The 17701-nt window shown below is 36.5% G+C and overlaps 1 protein-coding gene across 1 annotated transcript in view; it reads left to right on the top strand.

The window, feature by feature from the left end:
- The window catches only part of LOC124593970 (sodium-independent sulfate anion transporter-like), a 219875-nt gene extending 207074 nt beyond the window's left edge, over positions 1–12801 (top strand). The window contains exons 7-12 of the mRNA XM_047132319.1: positions 634–795; positions 3955–4095; positions 4359–4504; positions 4667–4840; positions 4960–5113; positions 12021–12801. Coding sequence (XP_046988275.1) covers positions 634–795; positions 3955–4095; positions 4359–4504; positions 4667–4840; positions 4960–5113; positions 12021–12073 — 830 coding nt within the window. The 3' untranslated portion in view covers positions 12074–12801. The remainder of the gene's footprint in view (positions 1–633; positions 796–3954; positions 4096–4358; positions 4505–4666; positions 4841–4959; positions 5114–12020) is intronic.
- The last annotated feature ends 4900 nt before the right edge of the window (positions 12802–17701 follow it).

Genomic DNA, 17701 nt, shown 5'->3' with positions numbered 1-17701 from the left:
ATGCCCTGGCCTTGGAAGTGTGCGTTTGGATGTCTGTGTGGTTATGTATGTGAATGGGTGTACTAATGTTGGGAAAAGAGCTAGTGCTCAAAAGCTAGTGTGAATGCTGTTTTCTGTTGTATGTTACTGTGCTCCAGGCATCAATCTGCCACAAGTGAGTGGTTGCTTTTCCCAATTTTCTATATATTGTTAATTAAAGGTACTGCCTGCACTTTACATATTCATTGGGTTTGTAGACAACTAAAAATCTGATACTGTAAAGAAAGGAAAAATACTCAACTGAAGTGATCAAATGCAAACAACAGAAAGCTTTTTATTAAGTTCATGCATTTGATTGTGAGAGATTATAGGTCATAATAAAAGAACTTTCATGGTGTATTCTATGGAATGCAGTAAGATTGATATACTGGAGGAATAACTAGTTGAATGATAAAGGAAATGAATGTCTACAACAAAGCAATAAAATCATTCTAGCATTGACATGAAAGGAAAAAATAGTAATTTACACCAAAGATGGAAGTGATTTATTTAATCATAGCTTTAATATTGATAACCATTGTTTAATTGCTTGTTTGACTTTTTAGTAAATAAATTTTGGTGTAGATTTAAAAAATGACATTTTAATACTTGCAGCTGAAGGTAAACCAGTAGATGCTACACAAGAAATGATTGCTCTGGGCGTGTGCAACATCATGTCTTCATTTGTGGGTTCTATGCCTGTATCTGGAGCATTGTCTCGTGGAGCTGTAAATCATGCAAGTGGAGTCGCCACTACGTTTGGTGGCATTTACACAGGTAATTACTGTGACACATATTACCAGCTAGCAACCATAATTAACAATTTTTTTAGTCATCTTCAAAGCAGCCTGCCAGGAATTCTTCTCTTGAGCCAACCTCTTAATCTCAGAAGAGCACTTGCACCATATGTCCTCAATTATTTGTTGGATGTATTCTGATCTGGATCTTCCACTACAGTTTTTACCTTCTACAGCTCCATATAGTACCATGGAAATTATTCCCTGATCTCCTGACACATGTCTTATCATACTGCCCCTTCTTCTTCTTCTCTGTATTTTCCATATGTTACTTTCTTCACCACTTCTGTGAAGAACATTCTCATTCCTTATCTTATCATTCCACCTAATTTTCAGTGTCCTTCTAAAGTACCACAGTGTAAATGATTCACTCCTCTTCTTTTCTGGTTTTCCCTCACCATACAATGCTGTTCTATGAATGTACATTCTCAGAAATTCCTTTCCCAGGTTAAGGCCAATGTTTGATACTTCTCTTGGCCAGTAATTCCCTCTTTGCTTGTGCTAACCTGCTTTTTGTGTCCTCTCAGCTTCATCACTCATGTGTTATTTTGCTCCCAAGACAGCAGAATTCCTTAACTACATCTAGTTTGTGTTCCTCAGTTTTGATGTTTAGCCTTTCACTGTTATCATTTCTGCTACTCCTCATTACTTTTGTCTTTCTGTGGTTTCCTCTTAATTCATATTCTGTACTCATTGGACTGTTCATTCCATTCAACATGGCCTGTAATGCTTCACTTTCACTGAGGGTAAAAATGTTATCAGCAAATCTTATAATTGAGATTCTTTCACCCTGAATTTTAATATCATTCTTGGGACTTTCTGTTATTTTCATTGTTGCTTAGTTGATGTATAGATTGAACAGTAAATGTGGAAAATTACATCCTTGTCTCTCACTGTTTTTAATCCAAACACATCTTTCTTGGTGTTCCATTCTTATTGTTCCCTCTTGCTTTTTGTACATATTCTATGTTATCCATGTTTTCCTACATCTTGCTCTTATTTGACTCAGAATTTTGAACATCTTGCGTCATTTTACATTGTCAAACTTTTTTTCAGGTCAACAAATCCTAGTAGTGGACTTGATTTTTCTTAAGTCGTGCTTCCATTATAAACTGCAGTGCCAGAATTGTTTCTCTGGTGCCCTTATCTTTCTGAAAGCAAAGGAAATGATCAACTAACAGGTCCTCAATTTTCTTTTCAATTCTTTTGCAAATTATTCTTGTCAGAAATATGGATACTGTGTCTCCAGATGCATAGATTCTACACACCAATTTGAAGAGCCATTTAGTTGCCATTTCCCACAATGGTTTCAGAAATTCCAAAGAACTGTTATCTATCCCTTCTGCTTGATTTGATCACATGTCTTCCAAAGCTCTATTAAACACTGTCTTTATTGCTGGATCCCCCTACATCTTCTCTGTTGACTCCCATTTCTTCCTCAGTCATGTCATCATACAAGTACTCCTCCACTTACATAATAAAAACGACCCTAGCAAATAATATTCAATGTAAAATTTTGTCCAGCAGCTAGGGTATAATATACATACCTCAAAGATCTTGGGACAAAAATAAATAAACACTCCTGTAATTTTCTTTATGAAAGATGTAACCTGCAAAATGTCCAAACAAGGTAGAGGAAAAACTTGAACCACCTTGAAAAATGCTATGCATTACCTCTTGGAAGCTTCCTTTTCTACTGGTGTTGTTATTCATCTTTGGACTATAAAGCAGCACCTGATGGTATGTGAGAGGACCCCCGATCCCTGCCCATGAAAAAATTTTGCTTCAATTCAACAGCAATTCCACCCTTACACAGTAGTATCATCTGGATATTTAATACATTATTAAGATTGCATGCATGATTCTGAACTGTTAATGAATATCAGGAATAAGACTGGGCCTAAAATTAAACAATGAGCCACTATATGTGTGTTATTTTGTTTATTTCCTCTTTTATTTTCTGTTTTTATTGGTATAGATGCATACTTCTCTCTAGATAGTTTATTCTCTGTATTTTCTTTAGGTAAGACTGCATATATTGGTGCCCTATCTTATGTCTGCTTTCCTGTTCCAGTGCTCAGAGTAGCAATGTACAACTTCTGAAATGAAATGTCTTTGTGAGGTCCAAAAATGTGGCAGAAATGTAATCTTTATTTTTTACCAGTACTGAGACCTTGACATTCTTTAACAGTGCAAAGACGACACTTTCTGTGTGCTTATATGTTCACAAACCATACATTGTGCTTGAAAACATTTTTTTATTTATCAGTTGTATGTAAAATACTTTCTTTTTCTAATATTTCAGAGATTTATCTGTGAATGTTGACTCTGTCTTACCTTTTTCCTTGAATAAAGCCTTCACATTTACCACTTTCCAGTGTGTAGGAAATACACCAGTAGACAGAATTACAAATATTAGCAAAAGTACTGAATCCATCTGGATAGCCAAACTGGTTAAAGCCCACTCTTCTCAGACACTGGGAGATGCACTGGCCCCAGATTGAATCTGTCTCATGGATTAACAATGAGATACAGAGTGCTCTCCATTCTGGATATGGTTTTTAAGCCGTTTTCCACTTCCTTCAGATAAATACTAGCCTGGTTCCCACAGCCTGCAAATACTTTGAAAAACTTGGTCACATTTCATCGTGTAATGCACACTAGATTTTACAGAAGGGGTACACAAATTTCTCATACAAATGGATGGACAATGCGAAGAGAGAGGGGGGGGGGGGGGGGCAACAGCTTTAAAACACATTTGAGACTGGCAACGCCATCATAATAATAGCCTATATACAGGTATGGCTGGTTCTTCATAAAATTGAAGTCTCACACCAGTCCCAACCTGGCACAGGCTAGATGTACGCCAGTAGAAAATTAAGGAAGCAAATATCTTGACTGATGTTGCCACACATATCAGGAAAATTGATTCAGAAATAACATCAGAGTTGAATGGAAATGTTGACTGTAGTTTGTCAATAGCATTCATTAATTACTTTACATCTGTTGAACACAAAAGAAAAGTGTTGTCATTTAACCTGTTTATCTATGCACTATTTGCAGTAGCATGATACACTTATTTTGTCTGTAATCATTAAATTAATTATAAACAGTGATAAATAACATCACTTTTTTTCAGGAATTATTGTGATACTCTCTCTTCATTTATTCACACCATACTTTGCGTACATCCCAAAAGCATCTCTTGCGGCAGTTATTATTGCTGCTGTTGTGTTCATGGTAGAATTCCATGTGGTGAAGCCTATGTGGAGAACAAAAAGTAAGTATTACATGAGATTACTTTGTTTTTGAAGATAATATTATTTGATCATGAAATAACATTGCTATGTCTACTACAGCCATAATTCATGTTAAAAGCTAATTCTTCCTTACTGATCATCAGACTGCTTAACATTATCATCATATGGTGTTTAACTGTCTAGCCAAATAGCTTTTCATGTACCGGTACATACATATTTTTTGTTATTACTTTAAGATTATCTTTGCCAATTTCAATTTTAACATGTCAGTACTTTATTTCAGAAATAGACCTGATCCCTGCATGTGCAACATTTTTGTCATGCCTTTTCTACCGCTTGGAACTGGGCATTGTAGTTGGCATTGGAATTAATGTTGTTTTCCTATTATATGCCTCTGCAAGGCCATCAGTCAAGGTGGAAAAATTTGTGGTGAGTAATTCAATTTCTCTAACTTTCTTTGTAGTTATTAATCATTGAGTTTGGTCAGTGATGTAGAACTGGGAATTTTTTCCTTCCTTTTGCCCTGTTCCATCTACTATTCCACTTTGTAACAATAATGTTTGCTCATATGCTTATCTTCCTATTTTCCAGAGTTCATCAGGATGTGAATATCTACTAATTACTCCTGACAGAAGCTTAGTATTCCCATCTGTTGAATATGTACGAAATGTGGTTTCAAAAGCAGGCATTAAACAGGGATCAAGCTCAATTCCAGTTGTTATTGACAGTCGACATATTCAAGCTGTTGACTTTACGGCAGCTAAGGTATGTGCAGTTTTTGAGCAGTAAATATATTTTGACATGTGTATTTCATGTGTACTTAATAAACTTTAATAATTCACAGAAGCCTACAAATATTGTAATACTGTGCATATATCTTGCAGGGTATCAAGTCTTTGATTGAAGACTTCTACAAACGAAATCAACCAATACTCTTTTACAACCTAAAACCAAGTGTGGTAGAAATTTTCCAGGGAGTGCAACCCAAAGATCTTAAGCATTGTAGCAATGAAGCAGAGTTGAATGAAATGCTGAAAGGTATCTTAATTTTTATATTTATATTTCTTATAAATGTAGTTTACTATTGGAATAAATTATGCGGCAATATGAAAGTAACTATCACAACTTTTCTCTCTCTCTCTCTCTCTCTCTCTCTCTCTCTCTCTCTCTCTCTCTCCGTTTGTGTGTGTGTGTGTGTGTGTGTGTGTGTGTGTGTGTGTGTATGTGTGTGTGCGCGCGTGCACACATAATGAAGTTCCTTCAAATAACACGTGATTGTAAAGGATATGAAAGTCTGAAGTACATAGATGGAAAAAGCATTCAAAAACATAAAATGGTGCAAGAAAAATAGAAGTGAGCTGTAAGGAGAAATGGGTAACATACAGAACCAGGAGGTAATAATAAGAGTGGTTGACTTAAGATGAAGTGCTCAGATTAAAAAGGGTATACAATAGGGAGGTAGTCTTTCACTCCTACTGTTCAACCTGTACATTGAAGAAGCAGTTACAGAATAAATGACAGGTTCAAGAGTCAAATCAAAATTCAAGGTGAAAGGATACCAAAGATATGATTAAATAATGACATTGCTATGCTGAGTGAAAGTGAAGAAGAATTACATGATCTGCTGAATGAATACAGGCTATGGATCGACAGTAAATCGAAGAAAGATGAAAGTAATGAGAAGTAGCAGAAATGAGAACAGTGAGAAACTTAACATCAGGATTGATGGTCATGAAGTAGATGGAGTTAAGGAATCTACTACTTTTGCAGTAAAATAACTGGTGATGGATGGAGGAAGGAGGACATCAAAAGCAGACTAGCCCTGGCAGAAAGGGCATTCCTGGCCAAGAGAAGTCTATTATTATCAAACATAGGCCTTCAATGAGGAAGAAATTTCTGATAATGTACATTGTGGTACAGCACTGTATGGTAGTGAAACATGGACTGTGGGAAAATGGGAAAAGAAGAGAATCAAAGCATTTGAGATGTGGTGTTACAGATGAATGCTGAAAATTAAGTAGACTGATAAGGCAAGAAATGAAGAGGTTCTGCTCAGAATTGGAGGAGAAAGGAATATGTGGCAAACACTGACAAGGAGAAGGTACAGGATGATAGGACATCTGTTAAGACATCAGGGAATGACTTCCATGGTACTAGAGGAAGCAGTAGAGGGCAAAAACTGTAGAGGAAGACAGAGATTGGAATACATCCAGCAAATAATTGAGGATGTAGGTTGCAAGTGCTGCTTGGAGATGAAGAGACTGGCACAGGAGAGGAATTTGTGGTGGGCCACATCACACCAGTCAGAAGACTGATGGAAAAAAAAAAGATTTAATATCACAATGGAAACATTTAATTTTTGACAAAATAATTTAATTGGATAAATAAAAAATCTACTCACCCATCTTCTCATCCCACCCGGTAAGTCTCCACTGACCCGCAGTTCTAGGTGACTTTCCCAAAATCATCCCTTTTCCTAGACCTCTCCAGTGCTTTTCCTTCACTGCTCTTCCTTCCCCTTCAACTTTTCTTCCTGAAGCAGCAGCCTCTGGCTCCGAAAGCCTGCTTACTTATAACTGTCTTTATGCATGTGTTCTGTGTGTTCTGCTGATATATGGCTTGTCAGGCCAAAGCACAATTCACAACTGTGGGAATACAGGCTGAAGAAACCAAATTGAGTTACATGTTAGTGGAGTTAGAGTGCTGATTTATCAAAAATATATGGAATCTCATGAAGAGTGAAGAAAACAACAAATATTAATTAGCTAAAGAAAGACTGTTAGTAACTTTTTAAGGAAAGTGAAGGACATCAGATTAAGAAACTAGTTAGAAAATTAGAAATTGGTGATGTGAAGCCCAGTCTGTTGCTTTGGGAAATGAAAGTTTATAGAGAAATGAATATTTCAGATAAAATTTTGGAGACTCTCTGGCTAAAATAACTTCCTGGTAGCATCTGAAATATATTAATAATTTCCAAAGAAAATGTGGTCATACTAGCACAAATTGATGATCAGATGATGGAAATGCAAAGCAATCATGAACCTCAATCAGTTTCAAAGGAAGTGTCCTCTGTGACATGTGATTTTTCTGTATCTGTGAAAGATATTCTGGTAAGGATCAAAGAGATTGAAAGTGGAGTGCATAAATCCAGTTCTAGGGAGCAACAGTATCAATCATGATGACATACTCACAGCACAGACTGCAGCAAGCTGTGATATAATAGTTTGGGAAAGTACTGCTACTTTCATTTTTGTTATAGCTCGAATTGCAGACATAAGAAGTGTGTCCAGCCTTGCCAGTGGAAAAGGGAGAGAAACTCCAACTGACATATGCACTAGCAGCTGAGTGTTCTGCTACAGCAGTCATATCAGGCTGCCAATATTGATTGTTCATTAGGGATAAAACTTGGGGTTGACAACGATGTTGAAATTTCCATTATACCAGTGTGACCCAAGGATAAGGTTAAAGAGGCAGATTACAAACTTTGTGCTGTGAATGGATCTGAGATACAAATACTTTTAAAACTTTTCAGTGGTCTTTCATTGTAACTAACACAGCATAAGATGTGATCAGTGCAGACTTCCTTCATCAATTCACTTATTAACAGAAGTGAAAAGAAAATTATTAGTTGACAGCCATACTCGGTTACATGTAGCTGCACTCCAGAGTACAGTTGATTTGTGCAGTTATGTTAGTTCACTCCACACTAACTGTAAATACTCTGGACTACTTAAGAAATGTCCTAAACAACAAATCTCACATTATGCAAGGAGAAATTAAGCATGATGTTAAATATTATAGTGCAGTCAGCAGTGGCCCACCAGGCTGGTCAACATAAATTAAATCTGTCTAAACAAAAAAATCTAGTTCCAAATGAATCATAATACAGTGAGTTTATAAATGAATATCGGGGTTTTAACGCTTTATAATATTTATTATATGTAACTTACAGTTATAAATGATATGTCAAATGAAAGAGCAACCCAAACAGTTTTACCAAGAAGAATCTTATAAATGGTCAATGTGAGCACCATTTGTCACACAGCACACATCAAGTCTATAGCCGAGTTCTTCCCAAACATTGATAAGTGTAGCAACAGCTGGGTCAATCCAGTTTCTTAATTCAGGAAGGTCTGCTGGTAGCAGAGGCATGTACAAACGATCCTTGATGAAACCCCAAAGGAAAAAATCGCATGGTGTTAGGTCAGGAGAACATGGAAGTCATGCAAAGCAAGCCCTGTCATTAGGCCGCTTGCGGGCTACCCAGCTTTGGGTACAGTGAAGTTCAACCAATGTGACAAATGTAAGTTTAAAGTAGTAAATATTATAAAGTGTTAAAACCTCGATATTAATTTATAAACACTCTGTATAATTCACCGCTCTAAATACCTGTGGGCTGGTTCTTTGTGGAGACTATCAACTTCTTAATGGCTAGACCTTCTTGGCTGCTATCCAGGCCCATACACAAATGATGTAAATTCCATCCTTGTTGGCAAGAAAATATTCTCTAAACCAGTCTCCTCAAAGCATATTGCCAAATCCCAATAGCTGAAAGCGATACAGAAAAGAGTGCACTGATCACACACTTCTGACTTTATGAATTCAGTTTCACACCGTTTGGCCTCAGGAATGCACACAGTACCTTACAGAGAATTAATGAAGTTTTGAGAGATTAAATTTTGGCTTGCACCTTTAGATGACATACTAATAGCTTCTAGCTCTCCGGAAAAACACATTCAATATTTAACTATCGTATTTGAACAGTTGAACGATTTTAGTTCAAGAATTTGTGTTGAAAAATCTACGTTTAGAGTTCAAGAAATTAACTTTGTAGGTTTTGTGATTACTCCAGAAGATACCAAACCAGACCCAAAATGAGTACAAGCGATAACTAATTTAAAACATTGGAATTATGTCCTTTTCCAAGCATACTGAATTTTCACTGAAGGCATTTGGAACATGTCAAAAAAGAAAGCTATCCTAAATTATTACTTGAGGATTTCAAAGAAAAATTACAAAAGAAGCATTCAGTGGACAGAAGATTCAATAAGGCAGGACAAGATGTGTGAAATGGACCTTGCAAATGCAGCCCTTCTAACATTCCCAAGTGTAAACAATGAATTTGCATTATTTGTGCACTCTTCAAATTTGGCATCCAGTGCAGTGCTGCAACAGATGGATGAAGGAATATGGAAACCAATGGGTTTCTGCTCCAAAAAGTTATTGCAATCCCAGAAGAAATATTGAACATATGATAGGGACCTTCTCAGCATGTACATGGCAATAAGGTATTTTAAATACCTCCTTGAAGAAATATGTTCATTTCCAGTGCATACTGAAACTGCTCCTTTGACACATGCTTTTTAACAACAAAACAATAAAGCAACACCTATGCAGTAGCATCACCTACAACTCATATTACAATTTATGACAGATATTGGACACATTTATGGAAAAGACAATACTGTTGCTGACAACCTATCCAGATTGGAATAAATAGTACCAACTGATTATGAGAAGGTAACAGATGCTCAAGGGAGTGATGAAGAACTTGAGAAACTTTGGTCTGGTCCTTGTACCACATTGAAGTTTAAACAGCATAAAACACCTTATGGGAGATTATTATGGTACAGTGTATCAATAAGTAAAATTCATCCTTATATTCCTTAGGAATTCAGATATTCAGTTTTTCAACATTACAACAGTATGACGTGACCTGGTATTAAGCCTTCTGTGAAATTACTTGTGTGTAGATTTATTTGGTTAAACATCAACTAGATATCCAAGAATGAGTGAAATCATGCATAGCAAGCCAAAAGAACAAAGTGACTTGACATACTAAATCTTCTATTGGCCAGTTTCCAAGCACAGATGGACACTTTAAGGTGGTACATATTTATCTGATCAACCCAAATGAATTCATTTGCTGTTAAATGCCCATCAATCAGTTCCATAACTGAACAGAAGTCATCCAACTATATGATGTTTGAGCAGAAACAGTGGCACAAGCATTTTATAACTTCTTGATCACTAGATTTGGAGCACATAACCAAAAAGTGACTGATGAAAGAGCACAGTTCCAATCAGAGCTGATCTACGTGTTAGCTCAGATATGTGGTTCTAAATAAACACTAACTATGGCATATTATTCACAACCAAATGGGAAAATAGAGAGATTCTGTCAAACATAGAAGGCAGCCATCAGAGCATATAGTGAAAGTAAACAGAGTGACATCGTGTCTACAATTTTCCTAGAACTCTGTTGCCATATGAGAAAAGGAAGTAACTGAACAGTTGGTGAAATGCTGTATGGCTAAACTTTAACATTGCCTGGTGCTTTCATTGTAAGGTTGGAAAAGAAACAAGAAGTAGATCTGCCAGCATTTACTTCTCAGTTACGCCATCATATGGATAAACTAAGCCCTTCAAATTGTTCCTACAAGGTAAATAAAACATCATTCATTTGTAAAGATCTGCATAATATGACTCATGAATCTTTGAGGGATGATAAAATTAAGTCACACTAGTGCCTCCCTACAAAGACCTGTATGAAGTTAATGATGTGGCAACTAACATCTTGTTTAACAGCCGAAAACCAGCAGACATCCTTATAAACTCACACACCAGTTGTCAACATGATATATAGAGCACTTCACTTGTGAATGAGTTACTCTAGGAGTCTCGCCAAAGGAAGATATCCTGATTTGACTGAGTTGTGGAATTCCCCTAAAAGTACAAGTCACTGACTTACATGCTAAGGGGCGATGATGTAGGGTTATGTTTATATTCATAACCTACAATTCTGTAAATAGTTCATCATTGTGTTGACTTCATTTTCTTTGAAAACAAATGACATTTGAAATGTACTGAGTGAAAGGAAGTTTCAATACAAATTGTTCTCTTTGGAATGTGTGATAATTGTCTTTGTAATGAAATAAAGTTTCTAAATAATATATTTGAATTTAAAATACTCCTGATTATTTTGTGTAATGTGGAAGAGAAAGTGGATGAATAATAGAAAAACATGCATAATCAAGATATTTTCAAACATGTATTCTTTGTTCAAAAGCTTATCCAAGTTCTGTGCATAGGTACTGTAGGCCTGTTTATTTCTAAAAATAGTCTGTGATGCTGGTCTTCATTTTCACTTTCACATTCACTGTCCTTTTTATTTTGTTGTTAGTGATGGTCACAATTTCTGTGTCACTCGTGTACTGTGAGCTGGGTTCACATGCATCGTTTTTCAGCCACTCATTCAAGTTTTCTTCATCAATAGTTTCAAAACCATTTAAACCCATTGCCAAGTTCATTATCTGTGCAGTTGTTAGTTCATCATCACTGAAACCTTGAAAATCACTTCCTTTTGTATCTGTAAGAATTTTCCTCCATGCTTGACCTCCTGACAGGCATTATAAATCCCATGTTTGGCACTAGTACTGTGACAGTACATGGGTACAGTGATAAGGTAGTAGCTCTCTCTCTTACTGAAACACACACACACTATTTTGGTAATTGTTTATTTTGTCAAGAAAAACAAATTTACTTTATGAATAATGTCTCTCAGTTTCCAAGTCATGTTAGTTAAGTGATATAATTTTCTCACAACTGTCACTGCCATCATCTTTAGGGGGTAAGAACTGCTTTCCTTGGTATATGCATGAAGCAGCATAGTCCAGAATCTTCTACAGGTGGGTCAGATTTGCTAACTGTTAAACCCTATTGTGGTGACAGCTGTTGAAGAATTATATCTTATTTGATGTGGCTTGAATACTGAGAAAATTTTGTTCAGCAGTGCCACTGTGAAATACTTCAATAATGAATATTATGTTAGGGGACATTATTTGCCTTAACTATGGATGCTAATGATGCATGGCTTGTGGAAGTCAAATAGCATCTTCTCATTAACCATGGTATGCTTTTAAATCACACCATTTTTTTCTTTCAGCATATGCAAACCAAACACAAGGACACCAACAGCAGATGACTCTCAGGATTTGAAATCGCAGTATTCACCATTTGTCAGAGTTGGGATTTTGTGATCAACCCAATGTTTCTTCAGTGTCCTAGAACTAGAAATATTTGAATTAATTACAGAAACATAAGGTTCAGTGATGCTAAAGCTGGTGTGTTCTGTGAACTACACATAAGCGTTATTATTGAAGAATGAACTGTGGCTTCAGATTGGCTTGAATATTCATGCAACAAAACAGTATTGAATTCCTATTTGTGTGTGTGTGTGTGTGTGTGTGTGTGTGTGTGTGTGTGTGTGAGCACCTAAGTGTGCGTGCATGACCATTTGTAGTATTATACATACAATTTATACTACACATCTCCTGCATTCCTGTAAATGGAGATGTAATAATTGTAAAAATATTGTTGTACAATCAATGTGTAATATTAATTTATAAAAAGTCAAACAAAGAACAATATTGCACTATTGTGTATATAGATAAGCATATTTATAAATGTCTCTCATCAACCAAAGAAACGTTTTTCCTTTTATATAGAGAGTTGGAGAAAAGATATAGATTAAATTCGAGATTTTCATTTTGTGTTGATGCCATTATTATACTTAACTTTCCATTCCTATATTCCTTTTGTCTCCTGTCCCATTTTCACACCAACTGAAGCTCAGATGCTTCAAAGTATCAGATATAACTGTTTGTTATAATCACTCTGTTTTGCAATTACAAAAGCCAAATGTACAGACATTAATAAAGCACATACACAGACTGAATTATTATGAAATTATTAATTTGCAAAATGATGAGAAACATAGCATATATGAAACAAATATAAATTAAAGGAGAAGACTTTTAACCACTAGCCCATGACAAGTTGCTACATGAGAGAATCAAGTAGACTGGATTGAATTAAAATATGACATACTTATACTACTCTTCACTTACTAAACATTTACATACATCTTTATGCTACACTATATTTAATTTATAACAAAGTTTAAAAAAGAAAAGCAGACTGCTTGAATGCCCACAAAATGTCATATTCAATCAGTAAATAAACTCAAACAGGGAAGAAGGACTTTGGCCAGATGCTGAAATATTTCTGACATTCTTTTTCATTGCAAAATTCTATGTACCGACTTGACAGAAAATCCTAGGAAGTTCTGGTCTTACGTTAAATCAGTAAGTGGCTCGAAACAGCATATCCAGACACTCCGGGATGATGATGGCATTGAAACACAGGATGACACACATAAAGCTGAAATACTAAACACCTTTTTCCAAAGCTCTTTCACAGAGGAAGACCGCACTGCAGTTCGTTCTCTAAATCCTCACACAAACAAAAAAATGGCTGACATCAAAATAAGTGTCCAAGGAATAGAAAAGCAACTGGAATCACTCAACAGAGGGAAGTTCACTGGACCTGACGGGATACCCATTCGATTCTACACAGAGTATGCGAAAGAGCTTGCCCCCCTTCTAACAGCCGTGTACTGCAAGTCTCTAGAGGAATGGAAGGTTCCAAATGATTGGAAAAGAGCACAGGTAGTCCCAGTCCTTCTTTTTTTTTTTTTTTTTTTTTTTTTTTTCTCACTAGGGTGATATTTTTCACTGAACTTCAATCAGTAAAACATTCTCAAATGTAAAAAGTTACAAAGCCATAGCAGATATCCTAATAGAAATGCTGTGAGTGATGTAGTTGGTCAGGTGGACCATAATATTTTGCTCAGAGTGAAAGCAGCTACTAAAGAGTTGAGGACAGATATCCCTTCCACTGTCTGCACTGCCAGGTCCTGGAATGAGGTGTGTTGTACAAGGACACCATCACTATGCTAGTCTCCACTCTGCCTCGACAGTTATGTTGTGTGTGAATTTTCATCATGCTAGATGGTGAACTTGGGAAACTCTGTTCACATGATTCTGGACTCTAAATTTTGTCTAGGAGTTTAAGAATTATAAACTGCTTCTTGTACAGTGTCAAAATATACTACCACATGGCAAGTAGATTCTTTTCATACTAAAGAACTTTAATTGAACTTCACATTTTCAAGAATCCACTTTAGGGTAAGCTGTTAAATGAATTTTGCTGACTTAACTTGCAACTTCTCCATAAATTTAAAAATCTTTGGCACCAGTGAGGGGATAACTTTTTTGTATTACTGGATAAACAATTGCTGTACATGACTTGACCATGTAATATGTGTTTGAAGAGTTTGTTTCAGAATACGCCTAGAAGGCTGGATAGTGCTTCCATTCTTTGTAGTCAGTTTCCACCCCACTAAATTTATTTCATAACTGCAATGGAGTTGTTTTTGAGGAAAAAGACATTACAGCCTACAGGTGGAGAGGTAGTCAGGGTCATTGCTTTTTCTAGTAGTTATAAGATCAAAATATCATCCAACTGAGCTGCCAATGTAGAGTGGGATTGGGAGTTCACTGTGTTATAACTAATGATCAACAACAACAACAGAACTGTACATGTCTCCACAATACTAATCATGTATCAGTAATAAGGGAATAGCAGAAGTTGCTACATATATATAGTGCCCAATAAAAAAGTTAAGCATCCATGAGGGAAGGAGGAAATGAGATGAACTTCAAGGTTTGAGAGGGTATGCGATGACATCAGTGATTACTAACTGAAGTCAAATTTACAAAAAACTTGGCAGTATGAGACCACTTAGTGGTATGATGTTGCACTCACTCCGGCATGGATGGATGCACTAACTCATTTGAGAAGAGTGTCACAAAGCCATTGTCCCTTTCCTGAGGTGAGCTAGCCACAAATGTCATAACTAGTGCTTGATATAGTGGACAATGTCACTGGGATGGAGTTGACAACAACACTGGTCTCAAACATGCTCTACCACATACGGATCTGAGGATCTTGCTGGATATGGAAGTTTTCTCAACATCACATAGACAGTCCATACAGACAGGTGCCACGTGTAAACAAGCATTATTGTGTTGCAAAATGGAACCACAATACTGTAATGTAAGAGGTAACACAATAGGTCACAGGATGTCTGTGACACATAGTTATGGGACTGATGACCATGCAGTTTGGTCCCTTTCCACCTCCCTCTTAAACCAACCAACCAACATATGATTATGCTGCCAGAGTTCTCTCAATCACTACCAGGCATGACCTGAAGTCATACCCAATGACTCCCCACTCCATGACGACAGGAGTAACACAGTTATAACTTTCCAAAATATTCAAAGAATGGAACCTCTCCACATGCTGATAATGGTATTCAGGGCAGGACAGAACTGCAATTCATCGCTAAACACAATGTGATGCTATTCATCAGCAGCCCACACTTCCTAGCCGTGGTATCACTCCAAACTCAGCTGTTTGTTTTGTGGTGTTAATGGCATCCTGCACATGGAACAGCAATTCCCTACGCTGGCTGCTGCTAATCTTTGACCTGTGGTGCAGGATGGCACAGAATGTTGCAGGGAGCTCACTACTTTTTTTTGAATGGCAGGCACAGATGTGAATGGTTACCATGTGCTTGGTGAACAATACAGCACTCCTACCTTGTGGCAGTCAGACATGGTCAATCAGAACTCTGATGAAAAGTATGTCTGCTTCACATTCTCATGAGTCCAACATCAGGCAACTGTTGCATCTGCATACTGACAATTTTGTATATTGTATGATGTGATCACCTGCTCAAATGGGGACCAATAGTGAGGCCCCTGTCAAACTCTGTCAGATGCTGATAATGCTGTCTCACAAGAGAACATGCCATCTCTGTGTCATTCTCAGTGATCAGTCAATATCTGACCCTGGTCAAGCTCCTTATGTACCCTATCAAGCCTGATAACATCAGTCAACATGAATGACCCTAATGCACTCTGGTGACCATTGAACCTGCTCCAGAGAATTGCAGCTCTAATCATTTATATACTACCCAATGATCTGTGTACAAAGTTATATACTTTTTTGTCAGGTAGTGTATAAAGACAGAAGACAAATAGAAAACACTGAAATAAATAGATTTGTAGTGATCAGGATACAGAAGTGTGTGAATTAACAATAAAAATAATTCACTTTTAATTGCATGAGGAACATTCAATAAGTAATGCAGCACATATTTTTCTTGTCCAATTTTGGTTGATAAAATGCAGAATTTTCTGTAGGACATCAGGAAATATTCCCACTTCATCCCCTACAGTTTCATGAAGTTCCGATAGATGGTGATGCCATATGTACAAATCTGTCTGATCTTCTGTGTGCCAGTCACCAGCACACAACCTCAGGAAACTGAAGAAACAACTTTAGCATGTCCATCGCCACAAAAATGCAAACAACATTCTCTTTGTGCATAATGCAAGACCTCAAACAAATCTTCAAACCAAAGAGGAGCTCGCAAAACTTCATTGGATTGTCCTTCCTCATCCACCTACCCAACAGTTCGTATCTCACACCTTCTGACTTCCATCTGTTTAGCCTAATGGAGGACACATTCATGGGAAGCAGTACATGGATGATGGCGAGGTTAGTGATACAGCAAGATGTTGGCTCCAGTGTCAACCAGTAGAGAGGAACCATGTGGATGTGCATAACCTCCCAGTAAGGTGGCATATGGCTACTGCATTGAAAGGAGATTATATAAAAAATAGGGTTTTGTTACCAAAAGAGAGGGGAATAATACGGTATATTGGAAACCTCAATAAAACCATTCTGCTTTCAGAAAAAAAGTCTTGCATTACTTATTGAACAATATAGAAAATGATTTGGTAACTTTATTTGGCTCGTAAAATTTGATACCAGTAATTAAATTTCCAACAATCATAAATAAAGATAGTAGAACACTGACTGTTGATGTTTTCTTTGGTGAATCTCAGAGTAACACTATACCAGTATACCCAGCAACAAATGGTAACTCTGATCATTGTTCACATTTAGTTAGTGCAGATTAGCCAATATCTTAGATTATAACTTTTCCTCAGTGGAAATCAGAATAGTTAAAGAATCCAAGACAAAATTTTTTAAGAACAGTTCACAAGAGATGGTCTGGGACAAATTTTGCAGTGGTCAAGTGCTGACATTAAATTTAATCTGTTCCATATTAAATTCATATGATTATTTGAAAATAGATCTCTTCATAAAGTAATCCGAATGGAAAGTAAACAGTCATGTAAAAACTGTGGATCACTACAGGGATTAAAGTATCTTGTGAAAGGAAAAGGGAACTGTATCTTTGGCAAGAACAAGTCCTCAAGTAGTTGCACACTACAGAAATACCCAAAATTACTAATAATGCACAGTATACTAAAAACTGGTAATTCTAACAACAGATTCAAGTCTATATAAAATATGTGGAATGAGAGACAGGAAAACAGCCCAATGAACAGAACAAAACCACTATTGATTAAAATGAAAGGGCTGTAAATGATCAGTCACAGGTAACAGCCAAGTTTAATAACCATTTCTTAAAAGTAGTAGAAAAAAGTAGAGACAATTAGTTCAATAGAAAAATCAAAGCAGTATGTTGAAAAAGCCACTCTCATTGAATTCAGTCATATGGGTGTCTCATCCATTTCTCCTTCTGCAATAAAGAAAAGTATATATTTTCTCAAATATAAACACTCAGTTGAATTTGATTGTTTCCAACAGCACACTAAAGAACTGTTTCCACATAAATAAGTA

This window comes from Schistocerca americana, chromosome 2, assembly GCF_021461395.2.
Source record: "Schistocerca americana isolate TAMUIC-IGC-003095 chromosome 2, iqSchAmer2.1, whole genome shotgun sequence".
In the NCBI taxonomy this organism is placed as follows: domain Eukaryota; kingdom Metazoa; phylum Arthropoda; class Insecta; order Orthoptera; family Acrididae; genus Schistocerca; species Schistocerca americana.
This window is presented reverse-complemented; position numbering and strand designations above follow the sequence as displayed.